At 35.6% G+C, this 19129-nt stretch overlaps 2 protein-coding genes across 2 annotated transcripts; both read right to left on the bottom strand.

The window, feature by feature from the left end:
* Positions 1 to 1240: 1240 nt before the first annotated feature.
* LOC127182344 (lysosomal-associated transmembrane protein 4A) lies at positions 1241 to 7687 on the bottom strand. The gene is made up of 7 exons (XM_051137611.1): positions 7521 to 7687; positions 6573 to 6681; positions 4639 to 4715; positions 2913 to 3041; positions 2689 to 2784; positions 2136 to 2228; positions 1241 to 1480 (listed from the first exon to the last, which is right to left on the bottom strand). The coding sequence occupies exons 1-7, from the start codon at positions 7587 to 7589 to the stop codon at positions 1406 to 1408; spliced, it is 648 nt and encodes a 215-aa protein (XP_050993568.1). The 5' UTR covers positions 7590 to 7687; the 3' UTR covers positions 1241 to 1405.
* A 1122-nt stretch (positions 7688 to 8809) lies between these two features.
* Positions 8810 to 17345, bottom strand: LOC127181489 (homeobox protein NOBOX). The gene is made up of 9 exons (XM_051136258.1): positions 17134 to 17345; positions 15277 to 16188; positions 13897 to 14003; positions 13702 to 13802; positions 13514 to 13617; positions 13088 to 13310; positions 12527 to 12879; positions 12134 to 12444; positions 8810 to 8892 (listed from the first exon to the last, which is right to left on the bottom strand). The coding sequence occupies exons 1-8, from the start codon at positions 17165 to 17167 to the stop codon at positions 12143 to 12145; spliced, it is 2136 nt and encodes a 711-aa protein (XP_050992215.1). The 5' UTR covers positions 17168 to 17345; the 3' UTR covers positions 8810 to 8892; positions 12134 to 12142.
* Between the last annotated feature and the right edge of the window lie 1784 nt (positions 17346 to 19129).

The following is a 19129-nucleotide window of genomic DNA, read 5'->3' as shown; positions in this document are numbered from 1 at the left end:
ATGAGTCATGAAACGTACATGACGGTACATATTTCAAGTCTTGCGCGAAAAAGTTCCCACAGGTACATTTTCGTCATGAGATCAGATTTCCCAAACGATGACACATCCTTTTCCACCTTTCACTGACATCCTTACACTGTTCAGCACTGACCTGGCAAGCAATTCCAGCTGCAGTGCTGAACCAATTCCCAATTGAGAGTCTCTGCATTATCTTACCGCAGGGGTGCTCAACCCTGGTCCTGGAGATCGACTTTCCTGCAGAGTTCAGCTCCAACCCTGACCAAACACACCTGAACCAGCTAATTAGGATCTCAAGGAGCACTTGATAATTACAGACAGGTGTGTTTGATTAGGGTTGGAACTAAACTCTGCAGGAAGGTCGATCTCCAGGAACAGGGTTGGGCACCCCTGTCTTACCGCATTACTCGCCCATTTGTCTTACATGGATGCTCATCCTTTTTGAGGGACATGATTGAAATAGTATCATTGTAAACTTGCAACATCTGAGAAGTCACAAATTTGGAATGATCAACTTCCTTTGCAATGGCTGAAAGTGTCATCCTTGCATGTGGCCTTCATTTGGACAACCTGCTGTCGCAGGGTTACAGTCACCTTAGAGTGGCCCCACCATCGTGCAATCTCAGTGAAAATTGGAGGAATGCTGCCAGTTAAATAGGGTTTGACATATAAATTAGGAAATTAGCACCAGGTGCCAGATTAACACCAATAACCGGGAGGTATCTGTAAGTGTTCACTAATTTTGATGAGAGTTCTTTTTAATCATCTCATTTAAGACTTGTATACTGTGCTTCAGAATATAATTAATTTATGAAATATGCCTAAAAACTACCCTCCTACACCTGTTAGGATAACTTTAAATAGGACTATGCAGTGAGTTTGGAAAATTATAGGTTGTTCTCTAATTTTGACCTCCACTGTATATTTTGCCATGTATCATTGAGCATGATGTGAAGATTTATGTGTTTTAATTTTATGCACTTACATAAAGCAACTGACATGGTTATTACAGGGATTCAATTTCCCATCTTTCTTACACAAACAGCTTCAGGTTACTATCTCATAATCGTATAAACAGATCTAGCTTCTGGCTTGTGACCAAATGATAAACATGACAGTGGTTACGTTACTGTTTAAACCGAATGCCTGCCTGCCTGTCTTCCTGCCTTCCTTCACCGTGCTTCCCCTGCCAGTAAGGACACAATAATCTGAAACACATAAATCAATTTTTTACATTTATTTATTAAAAGCATAGATGTTACATGTAAGCATAGCTGTGCCTGATTGTAGCATGCGTGTGAATATTTATGCATATATTTGTGGTTTAAACCCAAAGGGGTTTTTTGCATTTTGCGTCAAAAAACCAAGCCTGAAGTACATGTTCATTTTAAGGCTCATTATAGGTAGGGGGTGTGTCTTCTGCTTTCATCTTGAGAGCTTCATCATAAGAAGGCAACTTCATCTGTTAGTCAAAAACACAACACATATTCAAATGATTTATCACAACATTATTATTAAATAACTACATAGTCGATCTATTTGTGTTAAACAATCAATAAAATGCTTCTGATTGGTCAGCGACTTGGAATTTGAGGTTTATAATACATGTGACCCTGGACAACAAAACCAGCCGTAAGTCGCACTGGTATATTTGTAGCAATAGCCAAAAATACACTGTATGGGTCAAAATGATCCATTTTTCTTTTATGCCTAAAATCATTAAGATATTAAGTGAAGACGAACATATTTTGTGAATTTCCTACCGTAAATATATCAAATTTTAATTTTTGATTAGTAATATGCATTGCTAAGAACTTCATTTGGACAACTTCAAATGCGATTTCCTCAATATTTTGAATTTTTTTGCACCCTCAGATTCCAGATTTTTTAATAGTTTTATCTTGGCCAAATATTGTCCTATCCTAACAAACCATACATCAATTGAAATCTTATTTGTATAAATCTCAATTTCCAAAAATTGACCCTCATGACTGGTTTTGTGGCCCTGGGTCACATATATGTTCAAAAAAAAAAAGTAAATGTACATGTTATACAACAACATTGAAACTGCTGTATCGTGTGACACTAAAAACAAACTCCACTATAAATGCACTCACTGTCACAGAATTTCCACTGCAAACACTGACAGCAGCCATCCTTTCTGCCTTCAGAGCATAGAAACACTTCATTGACACTTGAAGAGCGTACACCTACACAGAAAACACAGGGTTACTAATAAAAGCCCAAACGCACAGAATTATTCCAAACATATAAATGAACACACACGTATATGCAAAAATTATCCTGAGTGCAGTTTAATTTCCCTCTACCTTTTCCCGAATCCGTCTCAAGGACAGAACACACTTTATGACTGGCTCTATACATCACATTCATACCTCAAGTTCCTCTTACATTCCCTCTTCTACAGCTAAAAAAGCTCTGCTTTAGACTGTACAAATCAGACTAACAGACAAAACAAGACTGTGTGTGAATACAGGTGTATGTGTGTTTTTAGGAGTTTTTATAGGACGATTACATATAGGATGATTAACTACATTTAAAAATATTTTACAAAAACATTTCAGCAATCTAACACTTAATTTCTGGTTTGCATATCATTTCGAATCCCAGTTTTTCAGTCAACATCATACACACATGTTGGTTTTATACCTTCAGCAGTATGTGCAGCATAAAGAAGACAGAGTACCACATGGTGAACTCGCCAATATCCTCCTCACTTAACCTTTCGACTTTCAGCTGACTCTTCTGTTAGAGACATACATACAAGTACACATTAGTTTAGTAGAATTATGTTCAATTAAAGTGTTCAAATAATGCAGTTGTCATGAAGTCAACGTTTAGTTTTGTGTCAAAATCTATGTTATGTATCTTACTACAGATTGCAGAATTTCTCTGTAGGCGGGGGTCCCTGGCAGACCCCAGGCTCCATTAAACATGGACAGAAAACTCAGACTGAGCTCCACCATCATCATCAGCACAAAAGGCAGCACAAACATTGGGCCCTTAAACAGAGAGAAACAAGTGTTGAATTTTCTTTCTAACACACATTTAATCATTCACACTCCATATATTAAAAAAAACTATATAGACTGATCATATTTGAAATGTGTAGTTTGGAGAGAGTGCTAGGATTCCTTGTTTCACCAGCTTCATAAATATTGAGACAAGCTCTCTTTCTGGAAGCTGGGTAAATATTGGTGTCGGCTGCAGAGTTGAAATCTAAGGTGCACGCTCACACACTAAACCACTGCTTATGCACACTTACGCATGCACATGCATACACATCCAATAAAACAAAAACAGACCAGACCTATTTAAAACCTATTTATCACCACCACACAGACCGTTTTATTACAAATTTAGTATGTATATTTGAGTTCAGTAGCACAGATTTATTATTGTTCTTGTATGAGTATTTATTAGAGTAAGTTATTTGCTGTGTGCATTTAAACAACACAGAAATCATTGTATAATAATGTGTAAGTGAATGTGAATGTAAACATTCATACACACACAAAGACACTCAAAAGTTTGGGATCAGTAAGATTTTTAATGTTTTTTTTTAAAGAAGTCTCTTATGTTCATCAAAGTTCCATTTATTTGATCATAAATACAGAAAAAAATATTATGAAATATTATTGCAATTTAAAATAATTATTTTCTTTTTTAATATACTGTGATGCAAAGCTGAATTTTTTATCAGTCATTACTCCATGCAGTCTTCAGTGTCACACGATCCTTAAATCATTCTGTGCTAATTTATTATAAATGTTGGAAACAGTTATGCTGCTTAATATTTTTTGGGAACCTGTGATACTTTTTTCAGGATTCTTTGACGAATTAAAAAGCATTTATTCAAAATAGAAATCAATTTGTCTTTACTTTCACTTTTTAGCAATTTAACACATCCTTGCTGAATAAAAGTATTAATTTCTTTCAAAGAAAGAAAGAAAGAAAAAATTACTGACCCCAAACTTTGATCGGTATTGTATATTGTTACAAAAAGATTTCTATTTTAAATAAATGCTGTTCTTTTTAACGTTTTATTCAAAGAATAAAAGTATCACAGGTTACAATAAATAAATAAATAAATAAATATTAAACAGCAGAAAAGTTTCCAACACTGATAATAAATTAGCATATTAGAATGATCTCTGGAGGATCTGGAGGATCATGTGAGTCTGAATACTCGAGTAATGGTGCTGAAAATTCAGCTTTGATCACAGGAATAAATTATATTTTTCAGTATATTAAAATAGAAAACTGTTTTTTCTGTATTTTTAATAACAAAAATTTATTTTAAATTTCAAAATGTATTTTTTTTTTATTATTATAATGCTTGGGAAATGCATGTTCTTCTTTACTATTTTTCCAGAGAAAAAAAAACAAAACACTTTAACATTTATTCATTTTAGTATTTAGTATGTAACTAGATTGATAATCACCTTATGCAATATTGAATGTTTTCTATCTGTATTAATGTATTCAAGTGTATTTTGTAATGCATTACTATTTTTCCACATTTTACATTTATTCGTGTTTAGAGTATAGATGGAAACTGTATTTTTCTGTCCGTGGCAATAAACATGTACACAGTACCTTGCGTTTAGCGAAGAAGACCAGCACAGCAGAAATCGACATCAGAACCAGCATCAGGATGTTAGTGCTGATGTCAACTGGAAAGAAACAAAGAGAGAGAAATTGAATGGCTTCCAATTTAATATCTTAAAGCTATCTTAAACATTTTTAACGTTGTTGTTGTTGTGCTAAATGACTACGTAATTTATGTCTTATACTGAACAATGTTTGGTCAAATGTAGCATTAAGGGATACTGTTTTCATAAATAGCTTTTTTTTTATTACAAGGATTACAAAACATACAATATTCAAAAGTCTGAGGTCAACCACACTTAGTCATTGGAATTTGAAAATATACGAAACAATTTACAATTCTGTTATTCTAAATGGCATTTTGACAGTCTTTGTGTCAAAATGTGTTCTGTGCCATGACAGATCGCTGTATAAACGCATTGGAGACCTGCTTCTGGGATGGTTCAGAAACGTCCTATAAACACAAACATTGACTTGAGTGGATGCGATCAGCTCCGGTGGCCGTGTCAGATCCGTTAACCTGCTGTAGACTTGTACAGTGTAACAAGTGGAGTCCGTTCAAATGGCAGCGCGGAGCGCGAGTGAACGCGATTTAACGCGAATTTAAAGTAAGGCCACATGTAATCACTCAATCATTGTTTAAACTGCATCAACAAAACAGCATGGAAATAAAATGCCACGTAGCATTTTATTTACCTCAGGCAAGTCATCAGTGTCCACAGCTTGTTGGTTCACTAGAGAAATTAAGTCTGGAGAAGAGCATTTCGCCAAATATTAAACTAAATACTCATTGAATCTGATTAGACCGTTAGCATCTCGCTCAAAAATGACCAAAGAGTTTCGATATTTTTCCTATTTAAAACTTGACTCTTCTGTGGTTACATCGCGTACTAAGTCCGATGGAAAATTAAAAGTTTCGTTTTTCTAGGCCGATATGGCGAACTATACTCTCATTCAGAAACTTTGGTGCCGTACCATGGGTGCAGCAGGCGCAATGATATTACTCAGCGCCTGAAAATAGTCTACCTGTGCAAGCAGGTGGTCACGTTTTTTATGTTGACCGAAGTTAACCGATTTTCAGGCGGTGCGTAATATCATTGCGCCTGCTGCAACCATGGTACGGCAGCAAAGTTCCTTGATTATTACGCCAGAAAGAGAGTATAGTTCCTAGGCATACCAGCCTAGAAAATCACAACTTTCCATACAATGTAACTACAGAAGAGTCAAGTTTTAAATAAGAAAAATATCGAAACTCTTTGGTCAAAGAAAAAAAAGATTCAATGATCTATGCTACGCTATGCTAAAAGTGCTACCGCCAATCCTGGAGATCGGCTGAATGGATTCGAAAACGGTAAAAAAAAAAAAAAAAAAAAAATAACAAACAAACAAAAAAATTCAACTGTTTAACTCTAGGGGAGTTGAAGAATGAGCCTATTTATTTTTTTAAAAAAAGTGAAGTGTTCCTTTAAGTTTTGATTATTATGTTTAAAAATAAATGGTAATTACATTTAAGTTTGGGTTAAGTTGTTAATTGTAACCTGATAATGTAAAAGAGCTCCCTATAGTTCAAAGCATAAGCTGAAGTCGATTTTTATCACTAAAACGTTTAATTTAATAAAATTGTAATTCTAACTAAATGCATTTAAGAAAGAGCAGCTTGTTCAGTAAACTAAAATGTAAAAAAAAAAACAAAAGTTTTCCCCCCTGCTGTTCATACCGAAAATCATACAGAAACATGATGTTAAAACCGAGGTACATACCGTCTTCTGGGTCACTAATCAAACAGTACATTTGTGATACTGATCATGTGAACTCTTAGGACAAAACTTAATATGCAATTCCGAAATCCAGAAGAGAAATGTAACTTTTGAACCTTGTTTAATATCTGAATGAAGTGGCTGAGTGGTGTGAAGTGAACTCACAAGCACGGTGCCCTTTGGTAACCCTTGATTCGTGATAGGAGACAGAAATGGTGTCTTTATCCAGTGAAACCGTTAGAATGATGCCCACCAATGTCAGCATATTAACACTCTAGACACACACACACACACACACACACAGAGGGTACAGATAAAATGAATGTAACAGAATGAATTCATAAAGGTAAATGTGTGTCTCAGTTTGTGTGTATTCTGGCAGCCGGCGTGTTTGGTCTCTCTCCTCCGAGCCAACACCAACAGAACAAGTTACACAAGAACAGCGGTTCATTCAGAAAAACCTGTAAAAGTGTAAATTACATAACATAGACACAACCTCCTTTCCCAGCTAGATATGCTATACAGGTTTAAAAACACTCCGGCTGACAGAGTTTCCAGTAAACATCTTTATTCCTAAACTGATGATGCCCACAATTATATAATGTGGTTGAAGTATCCTACTCAAATTGGATTGATTTCTCACTCTTTTTTTCTCCCCAGATCATGATGTGAAATTGTTTCTTGGTAGTCTATGCATGTAGTACATTCAGTATCTCTCCCTATCCATCTTATCTATTGGTTGCTAAATAAATATCAGCTTCAGATAAAGAGATGGCTAGTGCTGTACGACAAACATTGTGATAAAAAGAACAGTCAATATTGAATCTGACTGTGATGTGACTTCAAAATGGCCCCTGCTTCCTGTAAATGCACAAACTTCTTCATTAAGTGTATGCAGTGAATAAACAACAAAAAACAGCAACAAAATGGCCGTGCTGTCCTTTACTCTAGGAAGTCTCTAGAATTACTGCAAACAAATCCTATACTAACATGAGTTACTGCAAACAATTACAACAAGTGGATTAGAAAAGGAAGGCAGTAATGACTTAATTGTAACCATGTAAACACACATTGTATACAGTGTATGTATGTGCTTGTATATAAAGCTGTTACCAGATATACGCCGGCAAATAAGACGGTCGCGGTGGTGACATGGCAGCAGAGGGTACGGGTTCCAGACATCTTTCTCTTCGTCTCTTGCACAATGACACAAACAAGATGAAAAACTCACAGACAGACACACAAATCCACCCTGTTTCTGACGAACACACTTGTAAGTTCCTGTGTGGTTATCAGAACTTCCTGTGTATTTTCTGAGAACTGGATTATTTTTGCTATTATTTTAGGCTGATTTAATTGATTTCTATCAGAAGTTCCTCTATTTCAGTCTACACGTTAAGCTCTGTAGAAGGATAAATCACATTTTGATGCATAATAGTGTTTCATCTATTGCCCAAAAGATGCAACACTGAAAGAGGAAATGACAAACACACATATTTATGGGCGCACATACAACATCAGGCACTAAAATCAGTTTTTAACCAAAGCAACTTTCAAAGCTGTCCAAGTAACTCTTACAAATAAGTTTATCATTTCACTTATTATTAATGATGTTTAATTGTGCTTTTTGCACAAACTATCCTTTTAATATCCTTTTTGGTGACCGCTGAATAAAGTGTTACGCATGAACTCCTCACAACACGACTCAAGTTTGCATTTCCAGTTAATTTGCAAGTATTTGGAGGTCAGACGAACAAGAAAACATGTCACAGACTTTTGCTTTTATCTCACAACTTTTCCCACCCTATCTGAAAGCAACCAGAGACAGGAAGTGGAAGGGAACTAGAGCGTGCATTTGCGTATATGTGAGGGTTATATTAACACGGTGGCGGTTTGCGGTGTAATGTTCGTGTGTGGCATCTTTTACATTTTCTTTGTGCAAATGCATCTTTGTAAAAAAAGATGCATCTTCTCACTTCAGTGTGAGTGTAGCTGAGTAAAGCTGTGGAGAAAGAGAATGAAAGCATCTAGTGATGAGAGGGATGAGTGATGGCAGAAGAGGACTGAACGCTTGAACAAAACTTTCAAAAAAACCTCAGAAGCCTGTTGAGGATTGTGCAATCTCTTACACTGAGATCAAGTTTTTGTAAAATACGCCCCCTTGTGGCAAATGATAGTTTCTTCTACAGGTGCTCTTGCATATGTACATGCTTTCCCTCAATCTCCATTTAGGCCAAAAAGGGGGTCTGAACATAAAGTTTTGACTTGGGGCCTGCGATTCCTGGTTGTGTCATTGACACAAACAGGTTCTGTACATTAGTGGTTGTGGGTATGCATGCAAATCTTGTGAATATACATAACAACAAACACAGTAAATCATCAGTGAAAGAGCATTTTAATAGCTCCTGCACACCACAACAAAAAACAGAAGACAAACATATAAAGAAATGAAAAATATCGCTCGCAGATCTCCACAGTCAGTACCCTGAAATACAACACAGACAGTTATTAGCAATATAAGGCAACACAAAATGCAACTTCAAGTATCAAGATACATTTAAATGGTATATATGAAATTTTATTTGAAATAAAATTGAAATTAAATTAAATGTTTTTATCTATATATCTACATATATAAAATAACATATTTGACATTTAGAGTTTTAAAATAAATATATTCTAATTCTATTTTTATATATATTCTAATTCTATTTGTTAAAATATATTTAATTACACAGTGGTTGTCATGACATGTTTCCTAACAGATTAATTTAAACATACATTAAATAATTAAGACTAACAGGTAAACTACAATGTACAATATAATTAGCATTTAGTGTAATATTTTACAAAATGCTCTTCTCTAGACTTAATTTCTCTAGTGAATTAACAAGCTGTGGACACTGATGACTTGCCTGATGAAATGCTTAGTGATGTTTTATTTCCATGCCGTTTTGTTGACGTCTTTCTGCAGTTTAAACACTGATTCAGTGATTACATGAGGCATGAAATGTTGATTCATTTTTATTTGCGTTAAAGGAGTTCACTTCCAGACCAAAAATTTACAGATAATTTACTCACCCCCTTGTCATCCAAGATCAGTGTTGGGAGGCATCACTTTACAAGTAATGGAATTTACGTAATCAGATTACTTTTTCAAGTAACTAGTAAAGTAACACATTACTTTTTCATTTACTAGAAACTATGACTTACTTGTTCAAAATGTATGTATTTTAATCCCATTTTATTAACCGATATTATTTACCGATTTATTAGTCTCTGCTGCTGACCTTTGTTGATCCAATTCAACTATACTAATAAGCAAAACTTACTTTTGATTAACATTTGTGCTTAATTTTTCTCATTGCTGAAGAGCATTGAACTTCCTTCTCCTACTACTTCTACTGTACAGACTTGTCCTTCAGCCTTAGGCTTATTTATTTTACTTTTTGGTGTAAAAGGGCTTTTATATTTGCTAAAAATCCATCTTTTTATATTAAAAGCCCTGCCCAGATTTAAAAAGTAACACAAAAGTAATGCAAAAGTAATGTAACGCATTACTTTACATAAAAGTAACTAAGTAATTAGTTACTTTTTTATTGAGTATCGCAATATTGTAATGCATTACTTTTAAAAGTAACTTTCCCCAACACTGTCCAAGATGTTCATGTCTTTCTTTCTTCAGTTGATAAGAAATCATGTTTCTTGAGAAAAATCATGAATTATCTTCATATAATGGACTTAGTTTGAACTTAGTTTAAATGTAGCTTCAAATGGCTCTAAACGATCCCAGCCAAGGAAGAAGGATCTTATCTAGTAAAACAATCTGTCATTTTCAAAACAAATTGACAATTTATATACTTTTTAGCCTCAAACGCTTATCTTGTCTAAGTCTGGGTGAACTCTGTTTTTTCCAATACAGTTAGTGTAGGTCGAAAAACTCCCATTTCATTTTCTTCCCCAACTTCAAAATTGTCTTGCATCACTGCAGAAGTACCGACCCGGTGTTTACAAAGTAAACACGCAAAGAAGATAAAAAAAAATTGTAAAAAAAAAGTAAAACAGCGATGTAGGACAATTTTGACGTTGAAGAAGAAAACAAGACGGGAGTTTTTCAGCATACCCTAACTGTATTGACCCGGATTACACAGACTACGCTTGCGCATTGCAAAGACGAGACAAGACAAGCATTTAAGGTTAAAAAGTACAGAAATTGTCAATTTGTTTCGAAAATGACAGATCGTTTTGCTAGATAAGACACTTTTTCCTCGGCTGGGATTGTTTAGAGCCATTTAAAGCTGCATTTAAACTGCACTTTGGAAGTTCAAACTTGGGGGCACCATTGAAGTCCACTATATGGAGAACATTTCTGAAATGTTTTCCTCAAGAAACATAATTTCTTATTGACTGAAGAAAGAACATCACAAGACATGAACATCTTGGATGACAAGGGGGTGAGTAAATTATCTGTAAATTTTTGTTCTGGAAGTGAACTTCTCCTTTAATACTAGTAGTAGAAAGGAAGGAATGATCACGTTCACTCGCGCTCCGCGCTGCCATTTGAACAGACTCCATTTACACTGCACAAGTCTGCGGCATGTTGACGGCTCTGACGCGGCCACCGGAGCTGATCGCAGCCACTCTAGTCAATGCTTGTGTTTATATCAATCATGTTTCTGAACCATCCCTTAAGCAGCTCTCCGAGGCGTTTATACAGTGATCTGTCATGCCACATCAAAGACACTGTGTTGTTTTAGTATCACTAAGATACTATTATTAGTCCTAGTTATTATTAATATTTTAGATTTTTGTTAGTTAAACTAACATTGTTTTAGCAATAAGCTGAAATAAAATAAGTTTAAGGGGAGACACTACAGGCAAAAACACTGTTTTTCATTTTGGCCTTTTTGGTTTTTCATAAAGAAACATATTCATTTTTTCAGACTAATGGAAAAGATTTTTGTTCCTGTCTATATCCTGAAGGTTTTTACAGAGGGATTTGTTCATATATAATTTGCTTAATTATATACAACATTTTACTCCCCAAAAAATTGTACAAAATATATTGTTTTCTGTCTGTTCTAAGTATTTTCTGAATTATGGAGTGACAAAATTCCCTCTGTAAAAATATTTGACTCTAATATCAAAAATCCAGTGTTTAGATTTTTGTACTAGAAATGTATGCAAATGAGCACATTTTCATTAAATAATGCCTCATTTACATATTCAAACCTAACATTTTAGAAAACTTGTAATACAAAAAATGTTTGCAATTATCAATGTAATAAATCATCTGGGCAGGTAAGTTGACAACTATTAGTTAATTTTTTTACCCTATTTACCTGCAATGTCTCGCCTCAAGACTTTTACTAAGTTTTTTATTGACTTTATTTCAGTTAATGCTCATTTAATTTCAATTTACAACATCTTTTTTAATGGTTTAAGTTTAGTTAACTACAATAATCCTGATTCAACACAAATACAACACACAATCACTGCACCTTGCAAGGAGAAATAAAATACTCTTTTTACAAATAATATGAACTATAATATGAATTAGCTTTTCCCCAGTCTTTCATTTTTTTTCTAATCCAATCTTTTTCTAAATTTTCCATAAAAATGATAATTCCTCATACTGTTTTTCCAAGCAATTATAAAACACACAGTATATACACATAGACTCTCCATACACATTAACACAAAAAATATATATAAACATGCATCACCTGCTGTTGTTAAAAGCCAATTGGTGAGAAATCACAATGAAAGTTAGGCTCTGCCTCACTGACTCTGATTGGCTGGCTGTGTCCCATGTCTTCAGACTCCACTTTGACATTGGGGAGCAGGGGGTCAGGGGTGGGTTTGGGCAGACTGGGCTGCGACGGCGCTCCTTCGAGCTGAACGTAGTGCTGCTGGGGCAGGAGCTGGGAGTACTGACTCTCATGACCCTGTGACGATAACTGTGGCCGAAACACCGCCTGTGTATACTGACCCGACTGACTATACATATCAGTAGTCCAAGGGTAGGCCTGAAATGCTTTATAGAAACACATAAGTTACTACTTTACTACTACTTTAAGTAGATGTTTGTTTTCAAAGGTGTAATGTGGTTGGCTTACCATGAACTCCTGACTGTAACAGCATCTGGTTGCTGGTTTGAGACTGGAGATACGCATGTCCGCTACTGGTGTATGCAGGCAGGGTGTTGTTGTTTCCTGAGGTGAGGGGCAGATAAGGAGCACTGCTGCTCTCGGTGGGGTTGGGCGTGAGGTAAGGAGAGGGTGTGAGGTACGACAGGTGGGAGTACTGGGGCAACATTGTGCTGGACTGTTGGGGCATAAGACAGCTGGTTTGTTGGGGTAACAGAGTGTTTGTTTGCTGAGGTAATAAGGTGTTAGACTGTTGAGGAAATGTGTTGAGCTGGAAAGTGCTGTTCTGTGGAGCAGAAGTCATGTAGCCATCATAGTCAAACCTGTGAACAGCAAAAACACATTTGAGCAACTATATCATGTGACATCAAAAGATTTGATTGAGCACAGGTGATATTTCAGGAATACCTGCTACTGTACTGTACTGTACGTACCTCTACTTCTGAAAATCACTATGTAAAATGCTCTGTGCTGACCTCTGGTGGTTAATAAAGGAACTGCACATGATGCATAACCTAGTTTCATACTAACCCGGTGTCAGTCTGCAAACTCAGCGGGGTTGTGTCTGCAGAGCTAGGCTCGCTGTGTTCAGGTGTGTCCAGCAGCAGGGACACGGTGTGAGTAGGAGGGTTGTATGCCGTGATAAGAGGCAAGGAGGCACGTCGTATCGGAGGAGGACTGTGCATGGGAGGGGGCATGTACTCCAAAAAACCTCCTTGAGACACACAAGGTGTCATATCAACACAAGCTGGACCTGATGAACACAGAAAACTGTCTATGTTTTGAATGTGTAAGCATTTTCAATTCGTTCTAATTAATAGTTTAATTAAATGACTTAAACCTAAGGTCCTTAGGTTAACTAAGCAGTTTAATCCCTAATGCATAATTAAATTAAATAGCTTAAGCCCTAAAATATAGCTTAATTAAACCGTTTAGGTGTATGTTTGAGTATGTGACCTGGTGGACTGGTGCAGCTGGTCCGGATGGTACTGTAGGGGGGAAGTGTTTTTCCAGTCTTGGCATGTTGAGATGTAACAGCAGGAGCTGAGAAAATTGGTGGCCTGCACACACGAATGAATTATACAAGCGATTATGTGCATTGCATCATAGTATGTTTGCTGCACTGCGTCAATGGGGTCACTTACCTGTTACCCTGGGCACAAAGTTGACCACGACTAGCAGGTGGCTTTTTTCCTGTGGCTTTTGCTGTTTTTCTCCATTTGGCTCGGCGGTTTTGAAACCACACCTGGTGTGAGGATCAGAGTACAGTTATTGACACTTGCATGCATTTTGATTCATTTATTTGTGATCCTAAGGAATGGATGCCCGTGAACAGTGACCATGATTCTTTGGGGCGTAACACCGATGGCGGCAGCAATCTCCTTTCTCTTGTCTCCATCAGGGTAGTGATCGTCCTGAAATACACGCTCCAGCTCCTCCAACTGATCTATGTACATCAATGTTAAAAACAGTTTTTGCTGCTTCGTGGTTTTTTTTTGTGGAAACTAATACAATACCATTTAAACGTTTGTTATAGAAGACTTTTTCTGCCACTGAATTTAAAAAAAGGTAATTATGACTTTTTAATCTCACAATTCTGACTTTTTTCCTCGCAATTGCGAGCTTACAACTCAGAACTGTGAGATATAAACTCAGAATTCTTGTGGGTTTTTTTCTAAAAATTGTGATATAAACTTGCAATTTTGAGGAAAAAAGTCACAATTGCTAGATATAAACTCCCAATTCCAAGAAAAGAAAAAAAGTCAGAATTTATGACAGAGTTTATATCTTGCAATTCTGACTTGTTTCTCACATTTGCGAGTTTATATCACACAATTCTGAGAAAAAAGTCCAAATTGTGAGATGTAAACTCACAATTCTGAGAAAAGCCACAATTGTGAAATATAAAGTCACAATTTTAAGAAGAAAGTCAATTGTGGGACATGAACTTGTAATTCTGAAAAAAAAGTCACAATTGTGAGATATAAACTTGCAATTCTGAGAAAAATGTCACAAGTGAGAGATATAAACTTACAATTTTGAGAAGAAAGTCACAATCGTGAGATACAAACTCACAAAAAAAATATATATTTTTTTCAGAATTGCAACTTGCGAACTGCAAGTTTATTACAATTCTGAGAAAAAAGTCAGAATTACAAGATGTAAACTCATAATTGTGAGAAAAGTCAGAATTGTAAGATAAATAGTCGCAAAAGTACCTTTTTTTTATTCAGTGACTAAAATGGGCTCTCATAGTTTGGGGCCAGTAAGATTAAAAAAAAATAATAAATAAAAAAATAATAATAATAATACTTTTATTCATTAAGGCTGCATGAAAATCAATCAAAATATACAGTAAAGACTTTGTAATGTATAATATATAATGTTTAAAAAAAATTATATTTGAAATAAATGCTGTTTTTTTTTTACATTTCTATTAATCAAAGAATCCTGACAATAATGTATCACGTTTTCTACAATATACATATTGTACATTCTTCCGTGGAACACAGAAGATGATATTTTGTCCATATAATGAAAGTTAGTAGGGGTCTCAAATAACACTGGATGAAAAAAAAAGCCCCAAAGAGATATTTTTCAAGATATCTTCTTTTGTGTTTCTGAAGTTATACAGATTTGAAATGACATGAAAGCGAGTAAATTATGCCAGAATTTTAATTTCTATGTGAACTATGCCTTTAATATGTACGTTCTCTCACCGGTGCTGTAGAAAGTGCGAGTTTTTTTCTTCGGTGGCATTAGAGGAGCATCCATGCTGATGGAGGGTAAACCCTGACTGCTGGTCTCTCCACCAACCGAGGCCAGAGATATAAGAGGGGCCGTTCTGCTAGCATAACGGGTGTAGCGGCGAGTGCTGTAAACCTGCCGCAGCGTCACCTCCAGCTGTCCTGTGGGTACATCGGTGCTGCTTCCATAGGGCCGTTTGCCCAAGCATGGAGCCTGTGTTGGAACCTGAGGTTGAAGTAGAGACTGAGGCTGAAAGGGAAGTATTGTTGCATTTTGAGGAGGTAATGTGATAGACAACGGTCTTGGTGGAGATTTTATTGGAGGCTGCTGGGGGAGATCTGAAGATTTGGGGGGACATAACAAAAGGTCTTCATTCATACACCTCTCCACCGACTGATCACACACCATCACCAGGTCTATGGTGCAGTCTGGGCCCATCTGCAAAATGCACTCATCCTCTAAAGGCGGCATCAGCAAGTCGCTTGCCTCTGCATCATTATCATCATCTGTCTTATTTTCATCATTTTTGAAAGCTAATGTACTTTCCCGCTCATTGTTGTTATAGTTTTCATCGGTTTCTACATTATCTACTTTCTTGTTTGTCTCTTCGTCATCTGTGCCCTTTTCATTTTTCTGTTTGACATCTTCAGTTGTGTTTTCTTCCTCTTTCGTCTCTTTTTTCCTCTCTTCAGGTTCTTGAACTACTGTCCAATTCTCCTCAGCTATTTTCTCTAGTTTCACCTGAGCGTCCCTCTTGAACTCCTGTGACTGTTTGTCTTCCACTTCTCCATCGCTGTTTTTTTCTCTCTCGTTCTCTTGCTCTGTGTTTCTGTATCTACAATACCCTCTCTGCTCATCTTCCTCACACAGAGGACATGGACCATCTGTAAATATGACATCGCATAAAAAATACAGATACAAGTAGCAAACTAGCAATGAATGAACTCTACCTCAATTCAGAACTGATTCTGCATCCTATCACAAAAGGTACATTATTATCCATCTGACATCTCTCAGACTTTGACTGCAAGGCCTAGTTCACCTAAAATTCTGCCGTCACTTACTCAACCAGGATAACTTTATTCTGATAACAGAAATAAAACACAAAAGATACTACCCTGGTGAAAAAAACAGCATATGCTGGTAGGTATGTTTTGGTGCTGGTTTAAGCTGGTCCTTTGCTGGTTTTTGCTGGTCCTTGACCAGCAACATGACCAGCATAAACCAGCACCAAAACATACCTACCAGCATATGCTGTTTTTTTCACCAGGGACCGACATCCATTGTATGGGCCAAAGAAGAAGAAGAAATGTCTAATTATGTAATATCTTTTATGTTCTTCAAAAAAAAGTCTGGAATTAAATGAGGTGAGTAGATGACAGAATTTTCATTTTTGGGTTAAATATCGCTTTAAATTTAAGACATGGCTCTCTTAACAAAAAATAACCTCTCATTATCTATCTTTAAGGTCATCTTAACTTCTTTTTAGTCATGGCAGTTCAGAAAACACAAATCCTACGCGTTGTATTCTGTTGTTATATAATGAACGTGAAGGTGAGCACAAAAAGAAAAAACCGTGTGTGGTGGGAACAATAAAAATATTATCGCCAGAGATTTAACATTCAACTGATATTACAAACATTACTTTAAAGTGTGAAATGTGACGCTTTCTTCACGTGTTTATTTAACGCTAATTAGAGAATAAATTGAACTTCCGCCCTGAGTATCAAACCATTAGAGCTGTTATCCCTGTAGAAGTGAGACCAATTAGACAATTATCGGTGTCAAAAACAATGAGTCAATCAACTAATTTCCAGCACATCACCCACCGTAATCACTGGCAAACAAGGCATCTTCAGCCATCGTGTTGCCCACACGCGCAGACCTCTATCTGTAAACTAGATATTAAAGTGATTGAGCTTGAGTGAAGCGCAAACTCTAGCCTGAGTATTGATTGATAACCTGCAGACGCTGCTCAGGTTACATCACGTGACGTGCACACTAGGCGTGTTTCCTCAGGTTCAGTGTTGCAATCATGCGCGCTTGACCTTCAGTAGTACTCATGTTATTTCACTTGAACAGGGTGGATCTTTCTTCGTAAGCAATGAGGTAGATTTAGAGGGTAAACTTTCATTGTTTACAGCTTAAATCGAAAACGAGAGAAAATACAGTATGTAGAAATATATAGGCCTATATCTTAATGCCTGATATATCGTCTATAAATACATTTTATTAAAAATTAACGACTGCAACAACAAAAACGTCTTTATTTTATTACTTACTCATTACTTACTTTATGGGTTAAACTTAATTTAATTCTGGAGCACAAATATTTTGCTTTCATACACTCTATATTAGATCACAATTGGTTCGGTTCAAAAAATAAAAATCTTCATTTCAGTTCATAAGCTAAAAAAAAGTCTGCAAAATAGCAGCTATGTGTATATTTTAGTGTTTTTAGTATTATTGAGGTACTATAATTTCTATTGACATTTCTCGTTTTTCATGTTAATTATTTTTAATGATATAGTTTTTATGAATTATTTTAGTTTTAGTTAACTAGTTGGTGTCGATAGCCTAGTGGGCAAGTGCGCCGACATACAGTGTAGTAGTACTATGGGTGTACCGAGTTCGAATCTACCTCGAGGACCTTTCCCGATTCCCGCCCCCCTCTCTCTGTTCCATTTCACTTCCTGTCTGCTCTGTACTATCCTATCATAATAAAAGGGAAACTCAATAAATAACTTAAACTAAATCAGTATGAGAAATCTTGCCTTGTTAGCTAATTTTAGTTAATAACCCTGTTCCGAAGTCAGCAAGTGGCATTCAGTTATTCTCACGAAAAATAGTTTACCTTCAGTCAATATTTTTTAAATGTTTTTTAAAGAAGTTTCTTCTTCTCATCAAACCTGCATTTATTTAAGCCAAAGTACAGCAAAATAGGACAATTCTGAAATATTTTAACTATGTAACTTCTTTCTATTTTAAAATATCATTTATTTCAAAGCTGACATTTTAGCATCATTACTCCAGTCACATGATCTTTCGGAAATTATCATCTAATATTCTGATTTGCTGCTCCAAAAAAATTATTATTATTATTATTATTATTATTATGTTGAGAACAGCTGAGCAGAAAGTTCAGAAGAACAGCATTTATCTAAAATAGAAATCTTTTGTAACATTATAAATGACTTCTTCATCACTTTTGATCAATTTAAAACATCCTTGCCAAATAGAAGTATTAATTTCTATCATTTCTGATAGAAATTCTGAGCTTTTGAATGGTGTAATGTATAATGTTACAAAATCTTATTATTTTAGATAAATGCTGATCTTTGGATCTTTCTATTGATCAAAGAATCCTGAAAAAATATACTCAACTCTTTTAAATATTGATAATAATAATAAATGTTTTTTGAACAGCAAATCAGCATATTAGAATGATTTCTGAAGGATCATGTGACACTGATGACTGGAGTAATGATGCTGAAAATGTATCTTTTATCACAGGAATAAATTACAATTTAAAATATATTCAAATAGAAAAGAGTTATTTTAAACAGTAAAAATATTTCACAACATTACTGCTTTTGCTGTATTTTGGAACAAATAAATGCAGGCTTGGTGAGCAGAAGAGAATTTTAAAAATATTTAAATAAACAGTAAAACTCTTACTGTTCAAAATCTTTTGACATTATAGATTGCAGATCTCTAAGTACTTAGTATACATATAAACAATTATAGTAAGAATAGTATAGTGCTTTTATTCCACCTTAGCCAACTTCAGTCTTTTAACCAATAAAATCACAACAGCTACAGAGA

Source organism: Labeo rohita, chromosome 19 (genome assembly GCF_022985175.1).
Source record: "Labeo rohita strain BAU-BD-2019 chromosome 19, IGBB_LRoh.1.0, whole genome shotgun sequence".
NCBI classification, from domain to species: Eukaryota; Metazoa; Chordata; class Actinopteri; order Cypriniformes; family Cyprinidae; genus Labeo; species Labeo rohita.
This window is presented reverse-complemented; position numbering and strand designations above follow the sequence as displayed.

What these genes read in the sequence shown, in the direction of transcription:
- LOC127181489 (XM_051136258.1), bottom strand. Translation starts at nt 17,167, where the DNA reads ATGGCTGAAGATGCCTTGTTTGCCAGTGATTACG. An exon ending in CAGCTGCACCAGTCCACCAG is followed by an intron (nt 13,311 to 13,513) that starts GTCACATACTCA and finishes TGTGTTCATCAG; the next exon opens with GTCCAGCTTGTGTTGATATG. An exon ending in GTTACAGTCAGGAGTTCATG is followed by an intron (nt 12,445 to 12,526) that starts GTAAGCCAACCA and finishes GTTTCTATAAAG; the next exon opens with CATTTCAGGCCTACCCTTGG.
- LOC127182344 (XM_051137611.1), bottom strand. Translation starts at nt 7,589, where the DNA reads ATGTCTGGAACCCGTACCCTCTGCTGCCATGTCACCACCGCGACCGTC. An exon ending in TGCTGCACATACTGCTGAAG is followed by an intron (nt 2,229 to 2,688) that starts GTATAAAACCAA and finishes TTTTCTGTGTAG; the next exon opens with GTGTACGCTCTTCAAGTGTC. An exon ending in GCAGTGGAAATTCTGTGACA is followed by an intron (nt 1,481 to 2,135) that starts GTGAGTGCATTT and finishes TTTGACTAACAG; the next exon opens with ATGAAGTTGCCTTCTTATGA.